The following is a 27719-nucleotide window of genomic DNA, read 5'->3' as shown; positions in this document are numbered from 1 at the left end:
GCCGCCTTGGTCACATTGGTGTCAAGCGCATGAAGAAGCTCCATGCAGATGGACTTTTGGAGTCTCTTGATTACGAATCATTTGACACGTCCGAACCATGCCTCATGGGTAAGATGACCAAGACTCCGTTCTCCAGGACAATGGAGCGAGCAACCAACCTATTGGAAATCATACATACCGATGTATGTGGTCCAATGAGTGTTGAGGCTCGCGGAGGATATCGTTATGTTCTCACTCTCACTGATGATTTAAGTAGATATGGGTATGTCTACCTGATGAAACACAAGCCTGAAACCTTTGAAAAGTTCAAGGAATTTCAGAGTGAAGTTGAGAATCAACGTGACAGGAAAATAAAGTTCTTACGATCAGATCGTGGAGGAGAATATTTAAGTCACGAGTTTGGTGCACACTTAAGGAAATATGGAATAGTTTCACAACTCACGCCGCCTGGAACACCTCAGAGGAATGGTGTGTCCGAACGTCGTAATCGCACTCTATTGGATATGGTGCGATCTATGATGTCTCTTACCGATTTACCGCTCTCATTTTGGGGTTATGCTTTAGAGACTGCCGCATTCACTTTAAATAGGGCTCCGTCTAAATCCGTTGAGACGACACCGTATGAATTATGGTTTGGGAAGAAACCTAAGCTGTCGTTTCTAAAAGTTTGGGGATGCGATGCTTATGTCAAGAAACTTCAACCTGAAAAGCTCGAACCCAAGTCAGAAAAATGCGTCTTCATAGGATACCCTAAGGAAACTATTGGGTATACCTTCTACCTCAGATCCCAGGGCAAGATCTTCGTTGCCAAGAACGGGTCCTTTCTAGAGAACGAGTTTCTCTCGAAAGAATTGAGTGGGAGGAAAGTGGAACTTGATGAGGTGATAGTCACCCCTTCCGAACCAGAAAGTAGCGCAGCGCGGGAAAATGTTCCTGTGGTGCCTACACCGACTGGGGAGGAAGTTAATGATGATGATCATGAAGCTTCGGATCAAGTTACTGAACTTCGTAGGTCCACAAGGACACGTTCCGCACCAGAGTGGTACGGCAACCCTGTCCTGGAAATCATGTTGTTAGACAACGGTGAACCTTCGAACTATGAAGAAGCGATGGCGGGCCCGGATTCCGACAAATGGCTAGAAGCCATGAAATCTGAGATAGAATCCATGTATGAAAACAAAGTATGGACTTTGACTGACTTGCCCGATGAGCGGCGAGCCATAGAAAACAAATGGATCTTTAAGAAGAAGACGGATGCGGATGGTAATGTGACCATCTACAAAGCTCGACTTGTCGCTAAGGGTTATCGACAAGTTCAAGGGGTTGACTACGATGAGACTTTCTCACCCGTAGCGAAGCTGAAGTCCGTCCGAATCATGTTAGCAATTGCCGCATACTATGATTATGAGATATGGCAGATGGACGTCAAAGCGGCATTCCTTAATGGCTTCCTTAAGGAAGAGTTGTATATGATGCAGTCGGAAGGTTTTGTCGATCCTAAGAATGCTAACAAAGTGTGCAAGCTCCAGCGCTCAATCTATGGGCTGGTGCAAGCATCTCGGAGTTGGAACATTCGCTTTGATGAGATGATCAAACCGTTTGGGTTTACACAGACTTATGGAGAAGCCTGTGTTTACAAGAAAGTGAGTGGGAGCTCTGTAGCATTTCTCATATTATATGTGGATGACATACTACTGATGGGAAATGATATAGAATTCTTGGAAAGTATAAAGGACTATTTGAATAAGTGTTTTTCAATGAAGGACCTTGGAGAAGCTGCTTATATATTAGGCATCAAGATCTATAGAGATAGATCAAGACGCCTCATTGGTCTTTCACAGAGTACATACCCTGACAAGATATTGAAGAAGTTCAGTATGGATCAGTCCAAGAAGGGGTTCTTGCCTGTATTGCAAGGTGTGCAATTGAGCACGGCTCAATGCCCGACCACGGCAGAAGATATAGAAGAGATGAGTGTCATCCCCTATGCCTCGGCCATAGGGTCTATTATGTATGCCATGCTGTGTACCAGACCTGATGTAAACCTTGCCGTAAGTTTGGTAGGAAGGTACCAAAGTAATCCCGGCAAGGAACACGGGACAGCGGTCAAGAATATCCTGAAGTACCTGAAGAGGACTAAGGATATGTTTCTCGTTTATGGAGGTGACGAAGAGCTCGTCGTAAAGGGTTACGTCGACGCTAGCTTCGACACAGATATGGATGACTCGAAGTCACAGACCGGATACGTGTATATTTTGAATGGAGGAGCAGTAAGCTGGTGCAGTTGCAAGCAAAGCGTCGTGGCGGGATCTACATGTGAAGCGGAGTACATGGCAGCCTCGGAGGTAGCACAGGAAGCAGTCTGGATGAAGGAGTTCATTACCGACCTAGGGGTGATTCCCAATGCGTCGGGCCCAATGACTCTCTTCTGTGACAACACTGGAGCTATTGCCCTTGCGAAGGAGCCCAGGTTTCACAGGAAGACCAGGCATATCAAGCGTCGCTTCAACTCCATTCGTGAAAGTGTTCAAAATGGAGACATAGATATTTGTAAAGTACACACGGACCTGAATGTAGCAGATCCGTTGACTAAACCTCTCCCTAGGGCAAAACATGATCAACACCAGGACGCAATGGGTGTTCGATTCATCACAATGTAACTAGATTATTGACTCTAGTGCAAGTGGGAGACTGTTGGAAATATGCCCTAGAGGCAATAATAAATGGTTATTATTATATTTCTTTGTTCATGGTAATTGTCTATTATTCATTCTATAATTGTATTATCCGGAAATCGTAATACATGTGTGAATACATAGACCACAAAGTGTCCCTAGTAAGCCTCTAGTTGACTAGCTCGTTGATCAACAGATAGTCATGATTTCCTGACTATGGACATTGGATGTCATTGATAACGGGATCACATCATTAGGAGAATGATGTGATGGACAAGACCCAATCCTAAGCATAGCATAAAAGATCGTGTAGTTTCGTTTGCTAGAGCTTTTCCAATGTCAAGTATCTTTTCCTTAGACCATGAGATCGTGCAACTCCCGGATACCGTAGGAGTGCTTTGGGTGTGCCAAACGTCACAACGTAACTGGGTGACTATAAAGGTGCACTACGGGTATCTCCGAAAGTGTCTGTTGGGTTGGCACGGATCGAGACTGGGATTTGTCACTCCGTGTGACGGAGAGGTATCTCTGGGCCCACTCGGTAATGCATCATCATAATGAGCTCAATGTGACTAAGGCGTTAGTCACGGGATCATGCATTGTGGTACGAGTAAAGAGACTTGCCGGTAACGAGATTGAACAAGGTATTGGGATACCGACGATCGAATCTCGGGCAAGTAACATACCGATTGACAAAGGGAATTGCATACAGATTGATTGAATCCTCGACACCGTGGTTCATCCGATGAGATCATCGTGGAACATGTGGGAGCCAACATGGGTATCCAGATCCCGCTGTTGGTTATTGACCGGAGAGGCGTCTCGGTCATGTCTGCATGTCTCCCGAACCCGTAGGGTCTACACACTTAAGGTCCGGTGACGCTAGGGTTGTAGAGATATATGTATGCGGAAACCCGAAAGTTGTTCGGAGTCCCGGATGAGATCCCGGACGTCACGAGAGGTTCCGGAATGGTCCGGAGGTGAAGAATTATATATAGGAAGTCAAGTTTCGGCCACCGGGAAAGTTTCGGGGGTTACCGGTATTGTACCGGGACCACCGGAAGGGTCCCGGGGGTCCACCGGGTGGGGCCACCTATCCCGGAGGGCCCCGTGGGCTGAAAGTGGAAGGGAACCAGCCCTTAGTGGGCTGGGGCGCCCCCCTTGGGCCTCCCCCCCCCATGCGCCTAGGGTTGGGAACCCTAGGGGGGCTTCCCCCTTGCCTTGGGGGGCAAGGCACCCCTTCCCCCCCACTTGGCCGCCGCCCCCCTTGGAGATTTGATCTCCCAAGGGCTGGCGCCCCCCCAGGGGTCCTATAAATAGTGGGGGGAGGGAGGGCAGCAACACACAGCCTTGGGCGCCTCCCTCCTCCCCTGCAACACCTCTTTCTCTCTCGCAGAAGCTCGGCGAAGCCCTGCCGGAGACCCGCTACATCCACCACCACGCCGTCGTGCTGTTGGATCTCCATCAACCTCTCCTCCCCCCTTGCTGGATCAAGAAGGAGGAGACGTCGCTGCACCGTACGTGTGTTGAACGCGGAGGTGCCGTCCGTTCGGCACTCGGTCATCGGTGATTTGGATCACGGCGAGTACGACTCCGTCATCCACGTACATTGGAACGCTTCCGCTCGCGATCTACAAGGGTATGTAGATGCACTCCCTTCCCCTCGTTGCTAGTATACTCCATAGATGCATCTTGGTGAGCGTAGGAAAATTTTAAAATTATGCTACGATTCCCAACAAATACATCATCCCGCAACTAACTCATTAGTTGCAATGCTTGCAAGGCTTAAGTGATGTGCATTACCGAGTGGGCCCAGAGATACCTCTCCGACAATCGGAGTGACAAATCCTAATCTTGAAATACGCCAACCCAACAAGTACCTTCAGAGACACCTGTAGAGCACCTTTATAATCACCCAGTTACGTTGCGACGTTTGGTAGCACACAAAGTGTTCCTCCGGTAAACGGGAGTTGCATAATCTCATAGTCATAGGAACATGTATAAGTCATGAAGAAAGCAATAGCAACATACTAAACGATCAAGTGCTAAGCTAACGGAATGGGTCAAGTCAATCACATCATTCTCCTAATGATGTGATCCCGTTAATCAAATGACAACTCATGTCTATGGTTAGGAAACATAACCATCTTTGATAAACGAGCTAGTCAAGTAGAGGCATACTAGTGACGCTCTGTTTGTCTATGTATTCACACATGTATTATGTTTCCGGTTAATACAATTCTAGCATGAATAATAAACATTTATCATGATATAAGGAAATAAATAATAACTTTATTATTGCCTCTTGGGCATATTTCCTTCAGTCTACGCATGCAACATCACTTTGACACACGCACCAGGACCCGGTACGGTGTTTCGATGGCATAGCTACACCCGGAAGCCCCACTGGCCGGACTAACCCTAGCCCCGTTGACCAGGAGATCTAGGCCTTTGACTTTCGCCTGACGGGCTTTGACCAGTGGACTCTTCCAGCTGGTTGCGATAGGTCAGCCCATAGGAACAACCCCGAACACGGTCTGGACCCAACCAACCACCAGATTCCCTCCGGTTCTACCCGACGCGCATGATTCCCCTCTCCAAGTGATGGCGGCACTGCCGTCCGTGGAGGAGGCCAACACCTCGGGGCCCAAGGCGGGCGTTTACGCATGCAACATCACTTTCACACACGCATCAGGACCCTGTACGGTGTTTTGGTGGCATTGCTACACCCGGAAGGCCACCACGAAGCCCAGTTGACCCGATGATCTAGCCCTTTGACTTTCACCGGAAGGGCTTTGACCAGTGTACTCTTCCACCTCATTGCGATAGGTCAGCCCATAGGAACAACGCCGAACACGGTCTGGACCCAACCAACCAATATATTCCCTCCGATTCTACCCGACGCGCATGATTCCCCCCCTCCAAGTGACGGCGGCTCTGCCGTTCGTAGAGGGGGGCACACCTCGGAGCCCAAGAAGGGTGTCAACGCATGTCAAAACATATTCACACACGCATCAGGACCAGGTACAGTGTTTCGGTGGCATTGCTACACCCAAAAGGCCACCACGAAGCCCCGTTGACCAGGAGATCTAGCCCTTTGACTTTCGTCGGACGGGCTTTGACCAGTGGAATCTTCCACCTGGTTGCGATAGGTCAGCCCATAGGAACAACCCCGAACACGGTCTGGACCCAACCAACCACTAGATTCCCTCCGGTTCTACCCGACGCACACAATTCCCCCTCCAAGTGACGGCTGCTCTGCCGTTCGTAGAGGGGGCACACCTCGGAGCCCAAGAAGGGCGTCTACGCATGTCACAACACATTCACACATGCATCGGGACCCGTGCACTGTTTCGGTGGAATTGCTACACCCGGAAGGCCACCAGGAAGCCCAGTTGACCCGATGATCTAGCCCTTTGACTTTCACCGGACGGGCTTTGACTAGTGTACTCTTCCACCTGGTTGCGATTGGTCAGCCCATAGGAACATCCCCGAATAGAGCTAGACCCAACCCACCAATAGATTCCCTCCGGTTCTACCCGACGCGCATGATTCCCCCCTCCAAGTGACGGCGGCTCTGCCGTTCGTAGAGGGGGGCACACCTCGGAGCCTAAGAAGGGCGTCTACGCATGCAACATCACTTTCACACACGCTTCGGGACCGGTACGGTGTTTCGGTGGCATTGCTACACCTAGAAGGCCACCACGAAGCCCAGTTGACCCGATGATCTAGCCCTTTGACTTTCGCCAGACGGGCTTTGACCTGTGTACTCTTCCACCTGGTTGCGATTGGTCAGCCCATAGGAACATCCCCAAATAGGGCCGGACCGAACCCACCAATAGATTCCCTTTGGTTCTACCCGACACGCACGATTCCCCTCTCCAACTGACGGTGGCACTACCGTTCGTGGAGGGGGGAAACACCCCGGAGACCCAAGACGGGCGTCTACGCATGCAACATCACTTTCACACACGCATCAGGACCCGTGTGCTGCTTCGGTGGCATTGCTACAAGGCGGTGCGAGATTATGATAAAAAAGTCATTTAAAAGTTGTCCAAATCTATGGAAGTATCAATTATTTGTGATTTTTACTAAGTATAAGGACCTATATGCAAAATTACATGAGGTTACATTTTAACATACTCAAAAGTAAAAACAAACCAGATATTCATAATCTAGGGAAAATTATGCCCGAAATCCATATATAATTTGTGTATGTTTAAGTCTATATAAATTAGATTTAAATTAATCAAATCTAAATTTTTAAAAATATAAAATTAGAAATAAAAAACATATAACATATATATGCTGACGGCTTGGCCGTTGGCATATATAGCCCACAGATATGCCGACGGCCAGGCCGTCGGCGTAGATAGCGCACGTGTTTTCTGACAACTAAAAAAAGTGTACTAACTATGCCGACGGCCTCCGTCAGGGCCGTCGGCATAGTGGTGACGGCGTCAACTCTCCATCTGGTCCTGGGTCGGCGGGCCCACACGTGTGCCGACGGCGTATATATGCCGACGGTCCCCGTCCGTATAGTGGGAGAGATGCCGACGGCTAATCTACGCCGACGGCCCCCGTCGGCATAGACGAAGATTTGCCGACGGCTTCTGTACGCCTACGGTGTTTTCTCGGCCGTCGGCGTATCTCCATCTATGCCGACGGGGGTCGTCGGCATAGAGAACACCGTCGGCAGCGTCATTTATTCTGGTAGTGGTGTGGCACTTATCAGGGTAAACATAAAATTTATTTAAAGTGCACAATTCAAATATTAACTCTTTGGTTTTCATTATGGATCCACATATGTTCCACAAGATCATCAACTAGTTGCGTGTGCATCTGTTCATGTGGAAGATTTTTGATGCATCTGCAAAAAATTCATAGTATGATCTACATCTTGCTTTGGGAAGTGGATTTGTTCTTCAGGCTTCTCAAAGCTTAAAAAATTGCTCGGACAATTTTTCAAACTGCGGTCCCAGAAGAGCCGAACGTACCGCGGTGGCATCCAGAGCTAGGGGAGGGTCAACCCGGAGAGGGTGAAGGGAGAAGAGGAAAAGTGTTGATCCTGCAAAGTCAAGGGGGGGGGAGGGGGGGGGATTTGCGCGTACATGTCTCCACACATGCGCCCCTGATATGAGCTAGATATATAAAGTGCCGGTCAACCCGAATATATAGAGCTGATTTGAGAAACATAGTTGTGTCATGATTTTGTGACCGGTCATTGACAAGACTGTCCGCCCAAATGTATAGTTGAGGATTCAGGCTGTGGATGCTCTATTTTCTGGCATGGACCTAGCTAGTAACCGATGATTAAAAGTTGCACGATGTCTCACCAAGGTCAGCAACTTGTATTTCTCAATCACTTCAATATTAAACATCCACGGTATTATTTTCTGAGCTGCATCCACGGCATATTGGTATTGAGAGGGTTTGCTAGAGCCACCATTGCATTATTCGCAAAAATGAAGAGCCACCATTGCATATTGTTTTTTGTTCTTCGTCTTTGTTTGTACCATTGAAAATGGTGGCGCTGATTGGCTAGCCTTCCAAGATTCTCGATATAGTTGGTGATGCCATAACATATTCAAGTTTGTAATGCTAGACAAGAGATCCTATCTTTGTGATCAGGGCATGACGGCATCTCAAACACCGTCTCCTAGAATGGGCACATTATTTATCTATAGGTTGGTTTCGACATGTGCACACTGCACAGGCGTGAATGTGGGGAGCTGGCCATCCAACCGCATCCCTTAAACGCATGCCTTGCTCCGTCAATTTTATTTCAAATGCATAAAAATATAACAAAATTAAACTTCTGTGTTCATAGCGCCCAGTTACAACCAAAAGGAGATGAATCTTTATAGTTTTTACATGCATGTGATCAGTTCGGCAGTCCTTGTAAAAGACGTATTTTTGCTCTGCCCGACTGGTTGTCTGAGCTTCCTCGCTCACTCTGCCACCGGTTACTCCTCACCATCCGCCTCCTTCTCAGTCATCTCCATCCAGATCGAGGAGCACTTCTGGCTCATGGATGTTATAGATATTTTGAAAATCCGTACCTCTCCAAGGAATAGACAAGACTTCATTGGCTGGTTTCTGAACCTCACGGTTAAATTGGCGTACAGGCTAGCTACAAAATCACATGATGATATTCATGCATGTGGTGCTAGCGGTTAAAGGCCGGATGGCGACCGGTCAATTTGGAATTCTATATGGAAGTCTCAGGTCCCTTTAAAGATGCGCATATTAGTATGGAAGGCGGCGCGCGGGGCATTAGCTACTAATTTGGGCAAGGTTCAACGTCATATATCAGCGCGCAGTTCATGTCCGGTATGTGGCAAGGAGAAACAGAGTAGCTTTCATGCCCTTATAACATGCAGGCATGCTTGGCGAGTCTGGGAATGTCTACGCAAGATTTGGTCATTACCTGATTATGCTCTACTAATTGAATCAAGGAAGGATTGGCTCTTGCAACTGCTATTAAAATGTTCAGAACATACTAGGGACTTGGTGATTATGACCATTTGGTGAATATGGGAGCTACCGAACAACATTACTCATGGACAGGGTGAGACCCCGGTTCATGCTACTGTTGACTATTTAGATAGCTATTACAAGTCGCTTCATTTGGCAAGAAAATTTACTACGGAAGAAATAATAAAAGTGAAGATGCCAATTTCGGAGGAAGGTCGTGTGGTTAGCAGTAAACAGTTGTCAACTCATGTACCATGCATGGCCTGCCCTCCAGCTGGTTGGGTGGCCCTTTCTGTTGATGGTTTGTTTTCGAGCCAGGATGGGCGCGCTTCTGCTGGAATGGTTCTATGATCGTTGTGGCATATAGGTACATCTTTCATTGCAACGACGCCTTTTCTATAATAAAAAAACTTTTGATCTATTCATCTTCAATCATGAAAGTACAACGAACATCAGAAATAATAAAAATTGCAACGGCGCCCTTGAAGCGGAAATGCATGCAATCATGCAAGGCATGGCTTTGGCCATCCAACATTCAGACAAGTCGGTGATCGTCCAGTCGGATTCTTCGAATGCATTGGTAGCTCTAACCGGCGACACACTTTCCGGATCAGCCTACGGTCATCTTGACGCTGAGATTAAAGCTCACTTGGATGTTAGGGAGTTTGTTCCTTGTAAAATTGGTAGAGAGTATAATAGGGTAGCACATCTCTTGGCACATTATAGCCGTACCTAGTGTTGTACTGTGGTATGGTTGAACTCGAGTCCTCCATGTTGTGAAGAGTAGTTGGCCCGGATTGTAACCCTATAAATTTAAAATAAAATTTCCTTTCACCCGCAAAAAAAAACTATTTTGGATATCACAGAAGGAAGCCGAAAGGGCCACTGCGTGGCTTCAAAAGATCAACTGGAAGTTTCTAGAGCAAGCGGTCGAGGGGAAGATCAAGTAGTCGGATGACCAAAATTGAGTCAACGAGATGTACGTACCCTTGATCATGCAACGTCGCTAAAGCACCTTACGTGTGACACTACTCTAGTCTAGGGTGTTGAGATGTAGATACATATGTGTATTTATTGTACAACAAGCCCTCCTCCTTCCATGTATAGTTGAGGACGTGGCTATCCTTTGTACTTATATATACGTGCATATTGCACCCGATCAATATATCGTGAGTTGCATAACCTTCTACATGGTATCAGCCTTCCTCCGATCCTCTACCCTAGCCGCGTCGCCGTCGCTTCCCAGCCGCCGCCGCTAGTTCCCTCGCACGCCCGCGCCGCCGACTACTCGCCGCCGCCGTGCCCCCTTCCCCACTGCTTCCGCTCCCGCCCCCGCGATCACCTCGCGCCTCTCCCACCCCTAGCCACTACAAACCCTAACCCGCCCCGGCCGCCCCTAACCCTAGCTCCTGCCATGTCGGGATCCAACCTCTCCGACCGGCCCGCCGCCTCTATTCCTCCGGTCGTGAAGCCGCCGAATCCCTTCGACTCTTCCGCCGGCTCCACCGCCGCCACTCTTCCCGATCCTGCCCACATTCGTGATGTTCCCATCGAACGTCGCGTTCCGGTCATCCTCTCCCACAACGAGGCGAATTTTTATGCTTGGAAGACATACTTCAATCTCCTCTTCCGTGAGTATAACCTGCAGGACCACATCGACGGCACAGCCAACCTCTTCGTCCTGAACCGTGACGCCGACTGGCTAGTGATCGACGCCACCATCATCAGGTGGCTCTTCCTCACCGTGTCCAAGGACATCTTCCACACCGTCGTTCGCGACAAGGATGATGCATGCACGGTGTGGAACAAGATCGTCGGCCTCTTCACCGACAACAAGCTCCAACGGATAGTCTTCCTGCAGCAGGAGTTCTTCGGGTGCCATCAAAACGACTCCTCCGTCGACGCCTTCTGCATGCGTCTCAAGACTCTCTCCGACGAGCTCAATGACATCGGCTTCAAGGTGGGCGACGAGTTGCTCCTCTCCACCCTCACCGCCGGCCTCAATGAGGATCTCGGCAATGCCGCCTCCAACCTCACCCTCATGGCGAACCCTACCTACGAGCGGGCGGTGGCTTATCTTCGTCTCGAGGAACGCCGGTTGAAGCATCTTCGCTCCCGTGCCGTTCATACCGCCTTCGCCGCTGGCTACTCGCGCGGTGGCCCCGCGCCCTCAGGCGCGCCTCCCGGCTTCCCAGCGCCGTACCAGGCGCCCCGGCCACCGGCGCCTTCCGCGCCGCAAGGCGCCTACGGCGCCCCCTACCAGCAGCGGCCACCGGCTCCTCCTGCGGCTCTTCCTCAACAACCGCCGCAGCAGCAGAGCCAGAGGCGCCGCGGCCGCGGCAAAGGCCAGACGCAGCAGCAACAGCCGTGCCCCGGGCCTGTCCAGCAGCAGCCGACGCCGCCTTGGGGGGGTGGACACAACCCCTGGACAGGGTTTGTGCACGCCTACACCATGCCCATGCCCCGCCCACCCGCTCCGAGCCTCCTTGGGCCCGGTCCCTCCAGCCATAAGGCATTCTTCGCCGGTCCGCAACCCGGTCCGGTCGCTCCACCGGCCTACTACTCTCCTGCTCCGGTTGGCTATGGCGGGCCAACCACCAACACAGGCGTGACCGGCTCCTCCGGCTATCCCGCGCCGGTCTCTTATGATCCGGCCCTACTTGCTGCTCTTCATCAGCAGCCTCCGACCGGGGCTTATTCCGGCGGTGGCGATTGGTTTATGGACACCGGTGCATCTTCGCACATGGCCGCTTACCCGGGTAACCTCTCTTCTGCGTCTCCTATTCACACTTCTTCTCGTATCATTGTCGGTAATGGTGCTGGTCTCCCTATCACTCATATTGGTTCTACCAGTTTTCCTTCGAACTCTAGACCACTTTATCTCAATAATGTTCTTGTGTCTCCTGAACTCATTCAGAATCTAGTCTGTGTTCGTAAACTTTCTCGAGATAACTCTGTAACTGTGGAATTTGACGAAGTTGGTTTTTCTGTTAAGGACGCCCTCACCCGGATGGTTCTTCACCGCTGTGACAGTCCCGGCGATACATACTCCGTCCAGCCTCCATCATCTTCACATGCTGGACCAGTTGCACTCTCCGCCGGCGTTGATCTTTGGCACGCCAGTCTCGGTCATCCTAGCTCCACCGCTCTTCGTCACATTATTAGGGATTTTTCTTTTACATGTAATAAAACGGATGCGCACTCTTGTCACGCATGCCGTCTGGGCAAACATGTTCGCCTTCCCTTTAGTGCTTCATCCACGGTTGCGTCGTTACCTTTTGAGTTAATCCATAGTGATGTCTGGACCTCTCCTGTTGCTAGTAATACTGGATTCTCATATTATCTTGTTATTTTGGATGACTACTCTCACTTTGTGTGGACCTTTCCATTACGTAAGAAGTCCGAAGTTGCTGCCACTCTTACGGCCTTCTACTCTTACGTGTCTACGCAATTTGGTCGTCCCATTCTAGCTTTGCAAACTGACAACGGAAAAGAATTCGACAACACCACCATCCGCAATCTTCTCTCCACACATGGCACTGTTTTTCGTCTTACCTGTCCATATACTTCACAGCAGAATGGTCGGGCGGAACGCATTCTTCGCACTCTTAATGATTGCGTCCGTACCCTCCTCTTCCACGCATACATGCCACCTCGCTTCTGGCCCAACGCTCTCGCTACTGCCACCCTACTCATTAACCTTCGTCCCTGTCGCACCCGGTGAAACTTTACACCTCACCACCTCCTTTTCGGGTCTCCTCCTTCATACGACGGTCTTCGTATTTTCGGTTGTCTTTGTTATCCTAGTATTGCCGCCACCTCTCCTCATAAACTTGCCCCTCGTTCCCTTCCGTGTGTCTTCCTCGGTTACCCGGCTAACACCAAGGGCTATAGATGCTATGATCCGGTTTCCCACCGTGTCATCACATCCCGACATGTTTATTTCGACGAGTTGTGTTTTCCTTTTAAACAGGAATAGCAGGCGGCTTCTTCATCGGCGCCCGGCCCCTCTTTGGCCGACCCTGTCCGCCCTGGCTTTGCCCCACGGCGTAGGGCGCCCCCTGGACGCACGGCACTCCGGTTCCTGCCCGCTGCTTCGCCAGGCTCACCGACCTACGAGCCGGCCTCCACGTCGGCCTCCACGCCGGCCTCCCCGGCTGCTTCATCGTCGGGCCCCGCGCCGGCCTCTCCAGCTGCTTCATCGCCGGGCGCCGCGCAGGCTTCTGAGCCGGCCTCTCCGGCCTCTTCTTCGCGGGCTTCAGCGCCAGCCTCGCCGGTCTTGCCGGCTGTTGTGCCAGCTCGCCCGCCGGGATCGCCCGCTTCTCCCCCGACTTCTTCGCAGCCAGGCGTGTCGCCGGCTTCTTCACCGCCGGGTTTGGCGCCGGCCCCGGTGTCTGCTGTTGTGCCACCACCCGCTGGCCCTGTCACTCGGTCGCGCCTGGGTGTCCATCGGCCTAGCACTCGCTACCCTCCGGATGAGTACACCTGCGTGGCTTCGACGTCTTCCTCGTCACCGTCACCCCTGCCGACCTCCGCCCGTTCCGCGCTTCGTGATCCCATGTGGTTCGCCGCGATGAAGGAGGAATTTGACGCATTGCAACGCAATCACACTTGGCAGCTCGTTCCCCGTCCCCCTCGGGCCAACATCATCACCGGGAAGTGGGTGTTCAAGCACAAGTTTCATCCGGATGGTACTCTTGACCGACACAAGGCCCGTTGGGTCGTTCGGGGTTTTCGTCAACGAGCAGGAGTTGACTTCACAGACACTTTCGCCCCGGTTGTCAAACCCGGGACGATTCGGACTGTCCTTCAGCTAGCGGTCTCTCGCTCCTGGCCTGTGCATCAGATGGATGTTTCAAATGCTTTTCTTCATGGGCATCTTGAGGAACAGGTGTTCTGTCAGCACCCGACTGGGTTCGTAGATGAGTCTTCTCCGGATCATGTGTGCTTGCTTACTCGATCTCTGTACGGGCTCAAGCAAGCTCCTCGCGCGTGGTACCAGCGCATCGCAGCATTTCTTACTCAGCTTGGCTTCCGCTCCACTCGCTCCGACGCTTCACTATTTGTCTACCACCAGGGTGATGCTACTGCTTTTCTGCTGCTTTATGTCGACGACATCATCTTGACAGCATGCTCGACTGCCCTTCTTCGACAGCTCACGGATCGTCTTCGTGCTGAGTTTGCCATTAAGGACTTAGGTCCTCTGCACTATTTCCTCGGGATCGAGGTTATTCGTCGAGCAGATGGCTTCTTTCTTCATCAGCGGAAGTATGCTCATGAGCTTCTGGACCGTGCCGGGATGCTTAATTGCAAACCGGCTGCCACACCTGCCGATACGAAGGCCAAGCTCTCTGCCACAGATGGTTCTCCTGCTTCAGATGCTCCATTCTACAGGTCGATTGTTGGTGCTCTTCAGTACCTCACTCTTACTCGTCCGGAGCTCCAGTACGCTGTTCAGCAGGTGTGCCTTCATATGCATGCTCCCCGTGATGCTCACTGGACCGCAGTCAAGCGCATTCTGCGCTATATCCGTGGCACCTTGGATCTTGGGCTGTCACTTCAGGCTTCATCATCTATGGATCTGACGGCTTATTCTGACGCCGATTGGGCCGGCCGCCCTGACACGCGCCGCTCGACCTCTGGTTATTGCGTCTATCTTGGACCATCACTTATCTCCTGGTCGTCCAAGCGGCAGCCCGTTGTCTCCCGATCCAGTGCTGAAGCGGAGTACCGCGCCGTTGCCAACGTCGTCGCCGAGTGTTCCTGGCTTCGTCAGCTTCTGCATGAGCTCTTGTCTCCGGTTGACAAGGCCACGATTGTCTACGGTGACAATGTTTCTGCGGTCTACCTCTCTGCCAACCCGGTTCATCATCGACGCGCCAAGCACATTGAGATTGATATCCATTTTGTTCGAGAACAGGTAGCTCTTCGTCATGTACGCGTGCTGCATGTCCCTACGTCTCAACAATTTGCTGACATCATGACAAAGGGCTTGTCTACCGCGTCTTTCGAGGAGTTCCGATCCAGTCTTTGCGTCGACCATGGTGCCGCTTCGACTGCGGGGGGGTGTTGAGATGTAGATACATATGTGTATTTCTTGTACAACAAGCCCTCCTCCTTCCATGTATAGTTGAGGACGTGGCTACCCTTTATACTTATATATACGTGCATATTGCACCCGATCAATATATCGTGAGTTGCATAACCTTCTACATAGGGTATTATCGGAGGAGGTCTGGCAACTGCTTCCCTTCGGATAGGGATTACTGTTAAGGAAGCCGAAAAGGTCACTGCGTCTGCGTGGCTTCAAAGATCAACCGGAAGGTTCTAGAGCACGCCTCGGAGTTCTTCTGGTCACGCCTGGCCGACCTTTATAAGCCCCTCGGGGCCTCGTCAACAAAGCACCCACGCACGGCGGCAACCAACAAACGCGAGATTCACCGGCTCCCGTAATACACGAACGCGAGACGATCGATCCTCGATCGTTTCCTTCTCGATCGGATCAGCGGCGATACATGGCGCACGGGCAGGAGTCGTCGGCGCAGGCCGCCGACGGGGGCGGCGCGCCGCTGTGCGCGAACGGCTGCGGGTTCTCGGGAGCGCGGCGACCAAGAGCATGTGCTCAAAGTGCTACCGCGACCACCTCAAGGCCACAGGTGTGGCTGCCCCCGTCGTCGAGGGGAAGATCAAGGCCGACGACCTCATCCTGGCCTTCAAGACGTCGGTGAGCCTGCAGGACTCTGCAGCTGCCGCTGCTGCTGATGCGGCACCGGCGGCCGATGCGCCAGCGAAGAAGGCGGCTCCAACCAGGTGCATGGCGTGCAAGAAGAAGGTCGGGCTGCTGGGATATTCGCGTGCCGCTGCGGTGGAACCTTCTGCTCGCTGCACCGCTATGTCGACGGGCACGCGTGCGTCTTCGACTACAAGAAGGTCGGCCGTGAGCAGATCGCGCAGCAGAACCCTCTCGTCATGCCGTCCAAGCTCGACAAGATTTGAAGATCGAACAGCAGAACCCTCCCGATGTACAGTTTTAGTTTACTCGTTGGTTTTACTAGAACTTTCAAGCACTAGCTCCATAAGTTGAAGAGGGTCAACCTCGATCTTTTTTGTTCATAGTGAGGTATTGCTGTGTACCCATCATGTTATTCGATTAGTCATCCATGTATGTGTCTTGTTATTTTTTTTCCCGGGCTGAATCCATGAGAATTCAATCCTCTATTATTTTCCGTATTGCCAATTTTGCAGTTTTCATAAGTTCTGACATAGACCTAGTCACTGATAATTAATATTAATACTTGTACAAGGTCTCCAGTCACTTTTCTTAACAATGTCAACTTGTTTTTCTCAATCACTTCCAAGATTAATCATCCACGGTATATTGGTATTGCGAGGGTTTACTAGAGACATCATTGCACCTTTGTTTTTCTTCTTTCTTCCTCCTTGTTTGTAGTTGTACTGAAGACGGTGCTAAGATTTCAAAAAAGAATAGATTCAGTCTTATACATAAGTGAGGAAGGTAATCAAAATAGAGAGAAGATGGATTCCTCTTTGTTTTCACTTAGGAGCCGTGCGAGATGAAGTCCAAGATCCTCATTATTTTTGGTGGTGCCACAACTTATTCAATTTTATCACGCTACACAAGGGATCCTACCTTTCCGACTGATGAGAGAATGAGACCATGAGTATAAACCCATGGGACAGTAGAAAAAACATGGGCTCATACAACTTCAGGTTGGGAGTAATCTCTAAAACAAAATGGTGTTAGCCCATGCCATTTGATGTTCTTGGCTTTTGCATTGTTTCCCACCGAAGAAGTACAATAATTACAAGAAGATTGAAATGCATATAAAGCCGTCGGGTTTCTAGGGAACATGCAATCTAGCTAAATTTTTTTAAATAATACAATTTTTTGTTTAAATTACAGAAATAATACGCAGAAAAAAGAATTTGCAAGAATAATACACCGTCGGCCCACTGCAGGCCGACTGAGCCCAGTCGGCCCACAGCAGGCCGATCGGCTATCAGGAGGCCGACTGCAGGCCGGGCAGCCACGCGGCGTCCGTTGGTTGGTCGTGCCACGTCGCGAGGGGGGAGGCAGCGGCCTGTCGGCGTGGTGCGCCCCTGTCGGCGTCCCGCCCGCCGATCGGCCACCTGGTGGCCGACAGGGTGCGGCCGACCTGACGCGCGCTGGCCAGCCCGCCCTTATCCTCTCCTTCTGCATTATTTCTTCTCCTGCCCGCCCACCTCCTGCATTATTTCTTCTCCCTGCCCGCCCATATCCTCTCCTTCCTCCATTATTCTTCTCCCGTGGCTCATTCTGCTGTGTTCTTCCTCCTTCTCTCTCTACAGAAAAATAGCACACATTTGTACACCTAAATGAGCTACATTTTCGCGATTTTGGCACCGTGAATGGGTTCAACTCATTTAGGGCAGCAAAAAGAGGTGTCGATCTACTGACGGGGTAGCTCGTGGTGGTCGTGGTGAGCATTTTGGTGGAGGTGGTGGTGGTGAAGTTCGGGCAGTGTTCGTCGTTGGGGCAGTTGGGGTGGTGAGGTGGTGGTGGTGGTGGAGGTGGTGGAGGTGGTGGTGGTGGAGGTCGTTCGTCGTTCGTCGTTCGTCGTTCGTGGTTCTTCGTTCGTGGTTCTTCGTTCTTCGTTCGCACGCACGCTTCAAGGGTATATTTCAGCCCTCATTTTATTTTTCGTAGGTGCTCCGGGATTATACGTAAATATTGTTATTTGCCGCGGTAGTACACGTAAATATTTGTGTGCGATTATTTTTTTTGGCCCGGTAGTATACGGAAATATTGTTATTTGCCCCGGTAGTATACGTAAATATTATTCGTTCGCACGCACGCTTCGTTCGATGTGAAAATAAATTTATGTGCGATTATTCGTAATATAGTTGTAGGTGTGTGAATTGTATTAGTTGTTAGTGGGATAATAAGTTGTTGCTTAATACTTGACACGTACACAGGCGCGGGATAAGAAGTTGGAAACATGAATAAAAAGTTGGAAAGAAGAGACAAGTTTTTTTTTGAAGAGTTGGGGTCGGCATGTGCATAGCAAAACGAATAATATTACATGTTAAAAAATAGAGTTGGAAACATAATAAAAATTTAAAAAACGATGTTAAAAAATAGAGTTTGAAGAGTTGGGGTCGGCATGTGCATAGCAAAACGAATAATATTACATGTTAAAAACCGAATAAGAAGTTTTTTTTTTTGAAGAGTTGGAAACATAATAAAATTTTAATAAGCAAGCAAAAAATAGGAAAAGTAGAACTACATGTTAAAAAACGTTTCAGTCCGTACCCGATGCGAATATGAAGCGGATTACCCGCTAACCTTTATTATGCGTATTTTCTAAAGTTTAACCCATAACAAGCAATGCCACACTTTTTTTTTAAACGCCCACGCTGTAGTTTAACAAAAAAAACTTCTTAGCAAGGAAGAATTTTACATGATCGTAGAAATTAGACGCATGCCTTTTTCTAAATTATTTTAACATAGATTAAAATAAAAAATACATCAACATGGCCATATAATTCAAATAAACTGAATTATCATATTTGTCGGTTATATTATTATTATTATTTGAGGCCTATTTATTTGAGGCCTATTTATTATCTGTATTAGTAGAGACATTACCATCTATTTCTGTGTAAGACTTATGTCTATTCTATGTATGAGACAAATGACTATGTACTTATGTACGAGACATATGCCTACTCTATTTTAGTACTCTGTTATCGGAACTACAAGATCATATGTAGGTAGAACATAATATTCATACAACGAGACATTGCAAGCAAATAGATAGAACTACATCTAAATTAAATGATACGTAACTGAACTCACACCATACAGCATAAAAACTACATGAAGTCATCATCGTCATATGTTCGCGCCAACTTTTTCCCGCCATATGTTCGCGCCAACTTTTTCCCGCCACCCGTTTCCCGCCACCCGTTTCCCGCCAACCCTTTCCCGCCATATCGCAGCCGTTCTTTCCCGCCATTTTCTCCTCTCTACCTATAAAACCCCCTTCAGACGGAGCTGCATAAGCATTGCAGTGTGCTGGTGGTAAATTGGAGCACTGTGGTGGAGGTGAAGCTGTTGTTCGTCGTTCTTCGTTCGAGCCGGAGCACCGGCAGTTTGGTGGCCGCCGTTCGTCCTTCATCCTTCGCACGCACGCTTCAAGGGTATATTTAAGCCCACATTTTATTTTTCGTACGTGCTCCGGTAGTTTTTGTTAATATATTTAGATGTCAACTAATTAATCTGTCAATATTTGTATTTGCTAAGGAAAATATTCGTAATATAATTGTAGGAGGGTGAATTGTATTAGTTGCTCCGTTAATATTCTGTAATATATAGCTTCGTAATATATAGACATGTCTAATATTTGTTAGTGGGGATATTAAGGGGTAGGGTTCGTACTCAATGCGATGTGTGTGTTGCAGATGGCTGAGAGTACTCAATGGGTGCTTAGCCCTATTGTTCATGTCCAAGGCTTGTCTCCAAGTGTTGTGCAAGTTAGTGAAGTGGACCTCACTTTTGATTGGTTGAAGACTAAATTCATGTTGAAGCAAGGGTTGAAGGAAGACGATTTTGTGTACTACGTCAGCAGGAAGCATTCAGATGGCCCTGGGGAAAGAAAATTGATTGACATAACTGATGATGGCAAGATTCAAGAAATGCTGAGCGAATGGGAATGGAAAAGGGTTGTTCAGTTGCATTGCTACAGGAAACCGAGTTATATGTGATGCATTTGTCATTCGAGATCCGCCTCCCCGGCAGGCCAGACGTCGTCATTGCCGCTCCTATGTATCAGTAGAGACATTACCATCTATTTCTGTGTGAGAACTTATGTCTATTCTATGTATGAGACAAATGACTATGTACTTATGTACGAGACATATGCCTACTCTACAAGATCATATTTAGATAGAACATAATATTCATACAACGAGACATTACAAACAACTAGATAGAACTACATCCAAATTAAATGGCACGTAACTGAACTCACAACATACAGCATAAAAACTGCATGAAGTCATCATCGTCATCCTCGATCGATGCAGAACTCTTGCCCTTCGACGATGAAGAACGCTTGCCCTTCGACGATGCAGAAACCTTGCCCTTCGATGATGAAGAACTCTTGCCCTTCGACGATGCAGAAACCTTGCCCTTCGATGATGAAGAACTCTTGCCCTTCGACGATGCAGAACCCGAAAGCGGCGGCATGAAGATATCATCTTCGTCCTCGCTCTCCTCAGTCCATAAACATGGATTATTTGCTGCAATCCTTCTGAAAGTTTCACTCTTCGGCACCACTACCTTCTTCCACCTGTCATGCAACCTAAGAAGTTCTTTACGTACCTCCTCATAGGTCCTTTCAGGCCACCCAGAACTACGTAATTGGTGAGCCAACTCATTCATTATGGTGTCACTACCGGTGAGTTCGTCCCATGGAACTATCCTATTATCCATCCTGAAATCGGTAGCTAGCCTCAGAAGAGTCCTGCTCATCCCAGGGTGAAAACTACGATCGAAAGGATAATGGGACATCTCAACTACACTACACTGCAATGCTTATCCAGCTCCGTCTGAAGGGGGTTTTATAGATAGAGACGAGAAAATGGCGGGAAAGAACGACTGCGGTATGGCGGGAAAGGTTGGCGGGAAATGGGAGGAGGGAAACGGGTGGCGGAAAACGGGTGGCGGGAAATTGTTTGGCGGGAAATGGGTGGCGGGAAATGGGTGGCGGGAAATGGGTGACGGGAAATGGGTGGCGGGAAATGGATGGCGGGAAAAGCGCAGTTTGGAAATGTCGATAACTTTCAAAACAAATGTTCATCACAATGGAAAAAGGTTCCCGCCTTTCAAAAAATGCATGCAATTTTTTTGGAAAATATGATAAGAAATGGTTCGTGCCACTAAATGAATGTACGTCACCTTTGCTGGAAATATTCTCGTGTTTCCAAAAAATATCCATGACATTCTACAAAATGGTACTCCCTTCATCCCATAATATAAGATGATATTACAATCAATATACTCACATATCACGTGGGTTAACAAATGTTTAGATGGATCATGACATTTTAAGAAAATATTCGCGTGTTTCTAAAAGAAGTTTGTGAAAATTTCAGAAAAGCATTTTAAAAAATGTTGTGTGGTTTAAAAAATGGTATTTCCATTAAAAATGTATTTGAAGAAATGTTACCATGTATTCATAACGTGTTAAAATATATACTTTTAAAAAATATTCGCGTGTATTATTAAAAATAGGCATGCACCAATCGGCCCACAGCAGGCCAACTGAGTATAGTCGGCCCACTACAGGCCTATCGGTGTACTGCAGGCCGACTGGGCTTGAATCTGCTGGCCGACAGCCCAATCGGCCAGCAGCAAACTGATGGGCCTCCAGTCGGCCTGCTGTGGGCCGACTGGGCTCTATCGGCCTGCAGTAGGCCGATGGTGTATTATTTTTGAAAAATCTTTTTTTTTGCGTATTATTTCTGTAATTTTAAAAAAAAATGTATTATTTAAAAAAATTAGCTGCAATCTAGTCATCAAACTCAGAAACTGCTTCGTTTAGGTCCTTATATAACTTGATAAAGTGGCTCTATATGGTCCTTCACTACTTTGTATGTTCCGTACATAGAGCAGCCCCGACATGGCAACAGGTGGTTGGTCCAACGCGGCATACTAAGACGATGGCATGTATTCCCGCCTGCACCACCACCACCCCCCCCCCCCCCCCCCCCCCCTCCCACCCCCTACTTGTGAAATTGATCGCATATGCACTCGAGTGTTCGGTTACGACTTTTTACCCCTCCACGGAATCTTACATGCCCGTCTTTTTTTATCCTTGGGAGTACCACACAATATTTCTTGTGCATTTCATCATTAGATAAAAGAAAGGTGATCTCACATACGAACCCAGCAACAACAATCAGTATGCTGCCCGCATGGCTTCCGCGGGATGCATACGGACTAGGCTTCAATGCATATGCACCAGATGAAGGCGGGGAACATGAGCCAACTAAGGACGAGCAACATGGAATGCAAGATTATATTTATAGTGGTGAGATATTGGGTTGAGGTCGGCGATAAATTGAGTAGTTATTTTGTGTTGTGTGCGGATATACATAATGCATCCTGATTGAGAATGAATGGAAAATACTAGAAGAATGAAGGAGCAAAATAAAACATATCACAGGAGGGGAAAAGCTTCCATCTTCACACTTCCTGCCGGACCAAAATCATACCCCGTGTTAGCTTGATGTATGTATGAGGGGAAAACATACACATGATCGTATGAGTGTCCCTTTATTAAATATTCGGACTTAAAAGTGAAGCAGTTTCTGATTTTGAGGAACATATTATTACACCTGCTCGACAAGTTTGATCGCCGTAGATGCATTTCACTCTTTAAAGAAAGTTCTCATTTTATCCTGCCCACACGAAGGCATCTAGTATTTCCGTATTCTCCTTTAATATGGTCCTCAACATGCACGATCATGTGAGGATCCCTTTATTAAATATTAGAAACATGTCATCGTTGACGGTGTATGTGTATGCAAGCCATGTTCATTATATTTTATCATGATAATAGGACCCTGATAAGTGTCACATGTGTGGCACAAGCATATAGCAACTCCGAACGTTTTTAATGGCAAGTTTAGTGACACGAGGATGGCAACATTAGTTGTTAAACATGACAACTTTTTTTCGGGTGACAAGTTTCAGTTTATTTTTTGTATTTGTTTTTCTTTTCGGATGGCAATTTTAGTTGTTAAAAACGTCAGGGCAGGAGTGCTTGGTACCACACATGTGGCACTTATCATTTGGGCTTTTATAAGGGGTTTACCTATTTGCCGGCTCTTTTCATATTCTAAGCCAAAACTAGCCAATTATATATAAGTATTTGGCTTATTTTATTCCCTTTATTTGTTGGCTCTTCTCAGGTATGTTTGCATTAGATTGGTCTTCTTTTCATGCATGTACGGATTTGTTGCTCCTTTATCACCTGCGCATTGCAGAGATTACACCACTCGTTTTCGCCTTGGTCCCCAAGTGTCGTCGCAAGCGGCGAACAGTCTGTGAGGGTCTTCATCTTAGGTCTTGGGTCTGTGACATCCATGGTTCCCTTGGACCGCGGCCTTGGTTCAGTACATCGGCCTTTGGTGGCTTCTTTGTCACACTATCCTCTCTCCGGCCCCTGTCAAGCTTGTGTGGCGCTGGACCGACCCCTACATCTACTCCGCCGCCTTGGCATACTTCATCATGTTCCATGGATTTCTGTCCGACCCAAATTGGTGCTTAACTTGGAAGACGTGGGCTCCGCTACGCATTAAAATCTTCCTCTAGCTTGCCCTCCTGAAGCGATGTTGGCCCACCTACCCGCTTGCTTGTCGTGGCGTGCCACACCAGCCCCAGTGCCCCTTTGTGGCCAAGAGCCGGGGACCATCTAGCATATCCTTGTCGGTTGCTCGTTCTCCCACCAAGTTTGGCGCGAGATCCTTGCTTGGATCCGCTTCACTACGTCGCCACCGCAGCATGGCATCCTCCTTCAGTCTTGGTGGACTAGCAAGTGCGTAGCTGCGCGCTTGCGTTGCCCTTGTGCCTAAAAGGGCTATCCTCCCTCTTGCTGCTAATGGTTTGGTCCATTTGGCGGCACCGCAACAGTTGTGTTTTCAATGTTTTTTTCGAGAGTACGCCAATTGCGTACCTTAGCTTTATAGAAGAGAGAAAATAATGTACAAGAGTGTTACAATCCTAGCCACCAGTCACAAGCCAACTGAGGCCATGGCAAACTCCAACTCCACACACTATGATAACTCCTCACACAATGTTGTCAACTCCCCACCCACCCGCTGTCGCCCACATGCGCAGCTCATCAAGAATCCTAGATACTAACTCAGAGGCGGAAATAGATGGAGTCGCCGGGTGGAAGACTCGAGCATTTCGTTGCTTCCATAATTGCCAACACACCAGAATCACCAGGCTATCAAAAGCTTTACGGGTCTCCTTGCAAATCAGCTTTCGGGTGCTACCCCACCAAGATTCCAAGTTATCGTTCGCCACTGGCGCTAAGGTTGGCGCAGCCCTAACGCTGGTCAAGATCATGTGCCATACCTGTCGTGAATAGACACACTGGATGAGTAGATGTTCCACGTTGTCTTCCTCCTGGTCACACAAATAGCAAGGGGAGGGGTCATCCTGTAACCCATGCCGTAGCCTCCGGTCAGATGTCCAGATTCTATGTTGTATCGCGAGCCACAAGAAGATTTTGCAAGTGAGGGGTGCCCAGCATTTCCAAATCCATCGCGCGTAGGCCACCCGGATTGCACCTTTGAATAGCATTTGATAAGCTGAGGCCGAGGTGTAAACTTGCTTGGAGTTCCAGGGCCATATAGCCTCGTCCCTTTGGGTAGGATCAAGATGTGTTGTAATGGCAATCTCCCAGAGCTTGATTAACTGAACTAAATCGTCGGTGGTAAGCTCTCCTGAGATGTCCGCGGTCCAGCGGTGGTTGAACAGTCCATCATACACTGTCTGCTTGTTCACCGTCTGAGTGCGAACCTTGCTCCATATGCCCGGAGCAATCTCCTTAGCAGTTCCACCATCCATCCATCTATCCTTCGAAAACAACACCTTGTTGCCATCACCAAGTTTCCAATGCACTAGGCTGTCAAAAGCCCTCTGAACATGAGGATCGCTCGCCATCGGTAGCCCATGCCAGGGTCGGTTCGAGTCAGTACGTCTGAGCCACTCCCAACGCAATCTTAATGCCAGGCCTTGACGGTATAAATCAAGCAGCTCAAGGCCACCTAGGTCTTTAGGCCTGCAAACTCTTTGCCAAGCCACAAGGCATTTTCCTCCATGAATCACTTCCGACCCTTCCCAAAAAAATGCTCTGCACCGTTTATTGACTTGCTCAATTGCCCATTTAGGAGCATCTGCTATGATAAGATGGTGAGTGGGGCGCGCCATAACTACGTCATGCACCAGCACTAACCTCCCTGCCCTAGTGATCAGCCCTTTTTGCCAGCCTGGCATGAAATTAAGCACATTGTCCACAATCGACTGCCACTCCGAGCGCGTCAATTGCCATATGGATAGCTGCAGCCCCAAGTACTTGCAGGGAAAAGACTCCATGCTCCAGGGAATGGCACCCTCGACCAGCTCCTTGTCACCATCCTCATCTCTAATCATGATGGCCGTGGACTTAGAGTAATTTATGTTCAGGCCCGAAGCGATCCCGAATATGTGCAAAGCCTCCTTGACAAATCTAAGATCCGGAATGGTTGGTCTAACAAATAATACGACATCATCCGCATAGATGGAGAGTCTTTGCATGGGGGTGCAACCCGGCATCTTGCTCAAGACTCCACTCTCCTGTGCTCTTGTGATTAGGGATGTGAGGACATCCATGGCAATAACAAAAAGCAACGGCGAGACCGGATGTCCTTGCCGAAGCCCTTGAGCATGAGAGAATTTTTGCCCCGCATGTCCATTAACCACCACGCGTGAGCTGGCCGTAGAAAGCAAGATCGCAATCCAGGACATCCAAGTGTCCGAAAACCCCTTGGCACGAAGAACCTCGAATAAGAATGGCCAAGATAAGGTGTCGAACGCTCGCGAGATATCCAACTTGAGTAAGACACCTTTTGCTCTCCGGCGGTGTAGGGATCTAGCCACCTGTCTCACTAGCAAGAAATTGTCGTGTAGATTCCTCCCCTTGATGAATGCCGATTGGTTGGCGTGGACGAGCTCATTCATGCGCGGCCGCAATCGATTTGCGAGTAACTTGGAGCCGATCTTGGGCAAGCTATGAACCAAACTGATGGGACGGAAATCTCCCACACGACATGCGCCGGCCTTCTTAGGATAAGAGTGATAAGGGCTTGGTTTAGTCTTCCAAAGCCACGGCCATTACCAAGAAAGAGATGGTGGATGGCGGCAAGCAAGTCTCCTTTGATAGTGCTCCAAGCCTTTTGAAAAAAGAGGCCAATAAACCCGTCCGGGCTCGGCGCGATCCGCTGGCATGTCCTTGATCGTGGCCCAAACCTCCTCCTCCGTAAAGTACACGTCCTGATCCAGCAAGTCCACCGGCTGGATCCCTAGAAAATCTAGATCAATGGTGTTCTCGCGCCCTCTTGCCGAGCCAAGCAAGTGTTTGTAAGTTTGGAAAAAGATTTCCTCCTTGCCGTGCTGATCCGTGATAAGGTTACCATCATGCATGATCGCCGGTATAAAATTTTTTGTCTTCCTGCCATTTGCCATGAGGTGAAACAGCTTGGTACTAGCATCTCCTTCCTGAAGCCATCAAAGTCGTGACCTTTGCCTCGCGATAGTGCGTTCAAGAGAGGCAAGGCCGAGCGCTACAAGCTTGAGCGTTCGACGCAGCCAAATCTCCCCAACCGATAGCAAGCGTCGTTCCTGAGCCACGTCAAGCTGGAAGATTATCGAGTTAGCCATCGCGATCTGCAACTTGACGTTTCCAACCTTCCTTTGTCCCCACGCTGTTAAATACCGAGCAGCATTTCTAAGCAGTGCATCGAGTCTTTTGAAAGGATCATGAATATTAGGGTCACACACCCAAGCCTCCTTGACCGCATCGTCAAAACCCTCCAGCCTAGTCCAGAACACCTCGAATCTGAAACGTCGTTGCGGGTGTATATTCTCGTTCAAAGCAAGATGCAAAGGGCAGTGATCCGATGCCGAAGTTGACATCGCTTGGAGCAGGCAGTCCGGATAGTCAATCTCCCAATCCACCGAAACAAGCGCCTTGTCTATTTTAGTGAGGGTAGGAACTTCCCTTTCGTTGCTCCAAGTAAATGCACGTCCATGCATGTATAGCTCCTTGAGCCCATTGCCATCCACAAATTGGCGAAATTTGCGCATCATTCTCCTGTCCAGATGCGAGTTACTTTTGTCCGAGGCTTGGAGTATCATGTTAAAGTCCCCAATCACCATCCAAGCACCCGGACACAATTCTCTTCTAGCTGCGAGCTCCTCAAGGAACAACATCTTGTCATTGTCCTCCTGAGGTCCATACACCGTAGTTAGCCACCAAGGCGTACCGTCGACGGGGGTCACATACCATGTTACACAATGCGTGTCACGGACGCAGTTCGTAATGCTCACCAACATCGAGTTCCAAGCTAAAAGAATCCAACCCCTCGTATCTGAGGCCGGTAAGTAGAAAAAACCATCGTACGACGGGCCAAGGCATTGCATAATCGTAAAAGTATTGATACACGCTAGCTTAGTCTCCTGAATACAAAACATAGCCGGGTGCGTCGAGTCCGCAAATTCACGCAACGCCTTCTTCTTCGCCGGACTGTTCAAGCCACGCACATTCCAGCACACCAACTCCAGTTTGATCGACGACATGATGTCCACACATGCACCAACGCTCGCCAACTAGGCAAGCAATGCCACCTTCGGGGAACCTCCTGGCCAAGGTCAAAAGGGATGGCCTTGCCAAAAATCGAGGCAATTGCACGTAGCTGCGGTTCCTGTATGGGAGAATCGAACATCTGCCT

The 27719-nt window shown here is 48.9% G+C and overlaps 1 protein-coding gene, 1 long non-coding RNA gene and 1 pseudogene across 2 annotated transcripts; all 3 read left to right on the top strand.

Annotated features, from left to right (window-relative positions):
* The first annotated feature begins 10566 nt into the window (after positions 1–10566).
* Positions 10567–12876, top strand: LOC141040768 (uncharacterized). Its single transcript, XM_073506886.1, has one exon. It carries the CDS (start codon positions 10567–10569, stop codon positions 12874–12876), a length of 2310 nt encoding a protein of 769 aa, XP_073362987.1.
* A 2791-nt stretch (positions 12877–15667) lies between these two features.
* On the top strand, positions 15668–16148 carry LOC109733401 (zinc finger A20 and AN1 domain-containing stress-associated protein 9-like; annotated as a pseudogene).
* A 1612-nt stretch (positions 16149–17760) lies between these two features.
* Positions 17761–20057, top strand: LOC141041545 (uncharacterized). The gene is made up of 2 exons (XR_012201876.1): positions 17761–17827; positions 19617–20057. It is a non-coding gene; the product is annotated as an uncharacterized lncRNA (long non-coding RNA).
* The last annotated feature ends 7662 nt before the right edge of the window (positions 20058–27719 follow it).

This window comes from Aegilops tauschii, chromosome 2 (assembly GCF_002575655.3).
Source record: "Aegilops tauschii subsp. strangulata cultivar AL8/78 chromosome 2, Aet v6.0, whole genome shotgun sequence".
NCBI lineage: Eukaryota > Viridiplantae > Streptophyta > Magnoliopsida > Poales > Poaceae > Aegilops > Aegilops tauschii.
The sequence above is the reverse complement of the archived record's forward strand: the minus strand, read 5'-3'. Positions and strand labels throughout refer to the sequence as shown.

Coding starts and splice junctions, on each gene's coding strand:
- LOC141040768 (XM_073506886.1), top strand. CDS start 10,567: ATGTCGGGATCCAACCTCTCCGACCGGCCCGCCGCCTCTATTCCTCCG.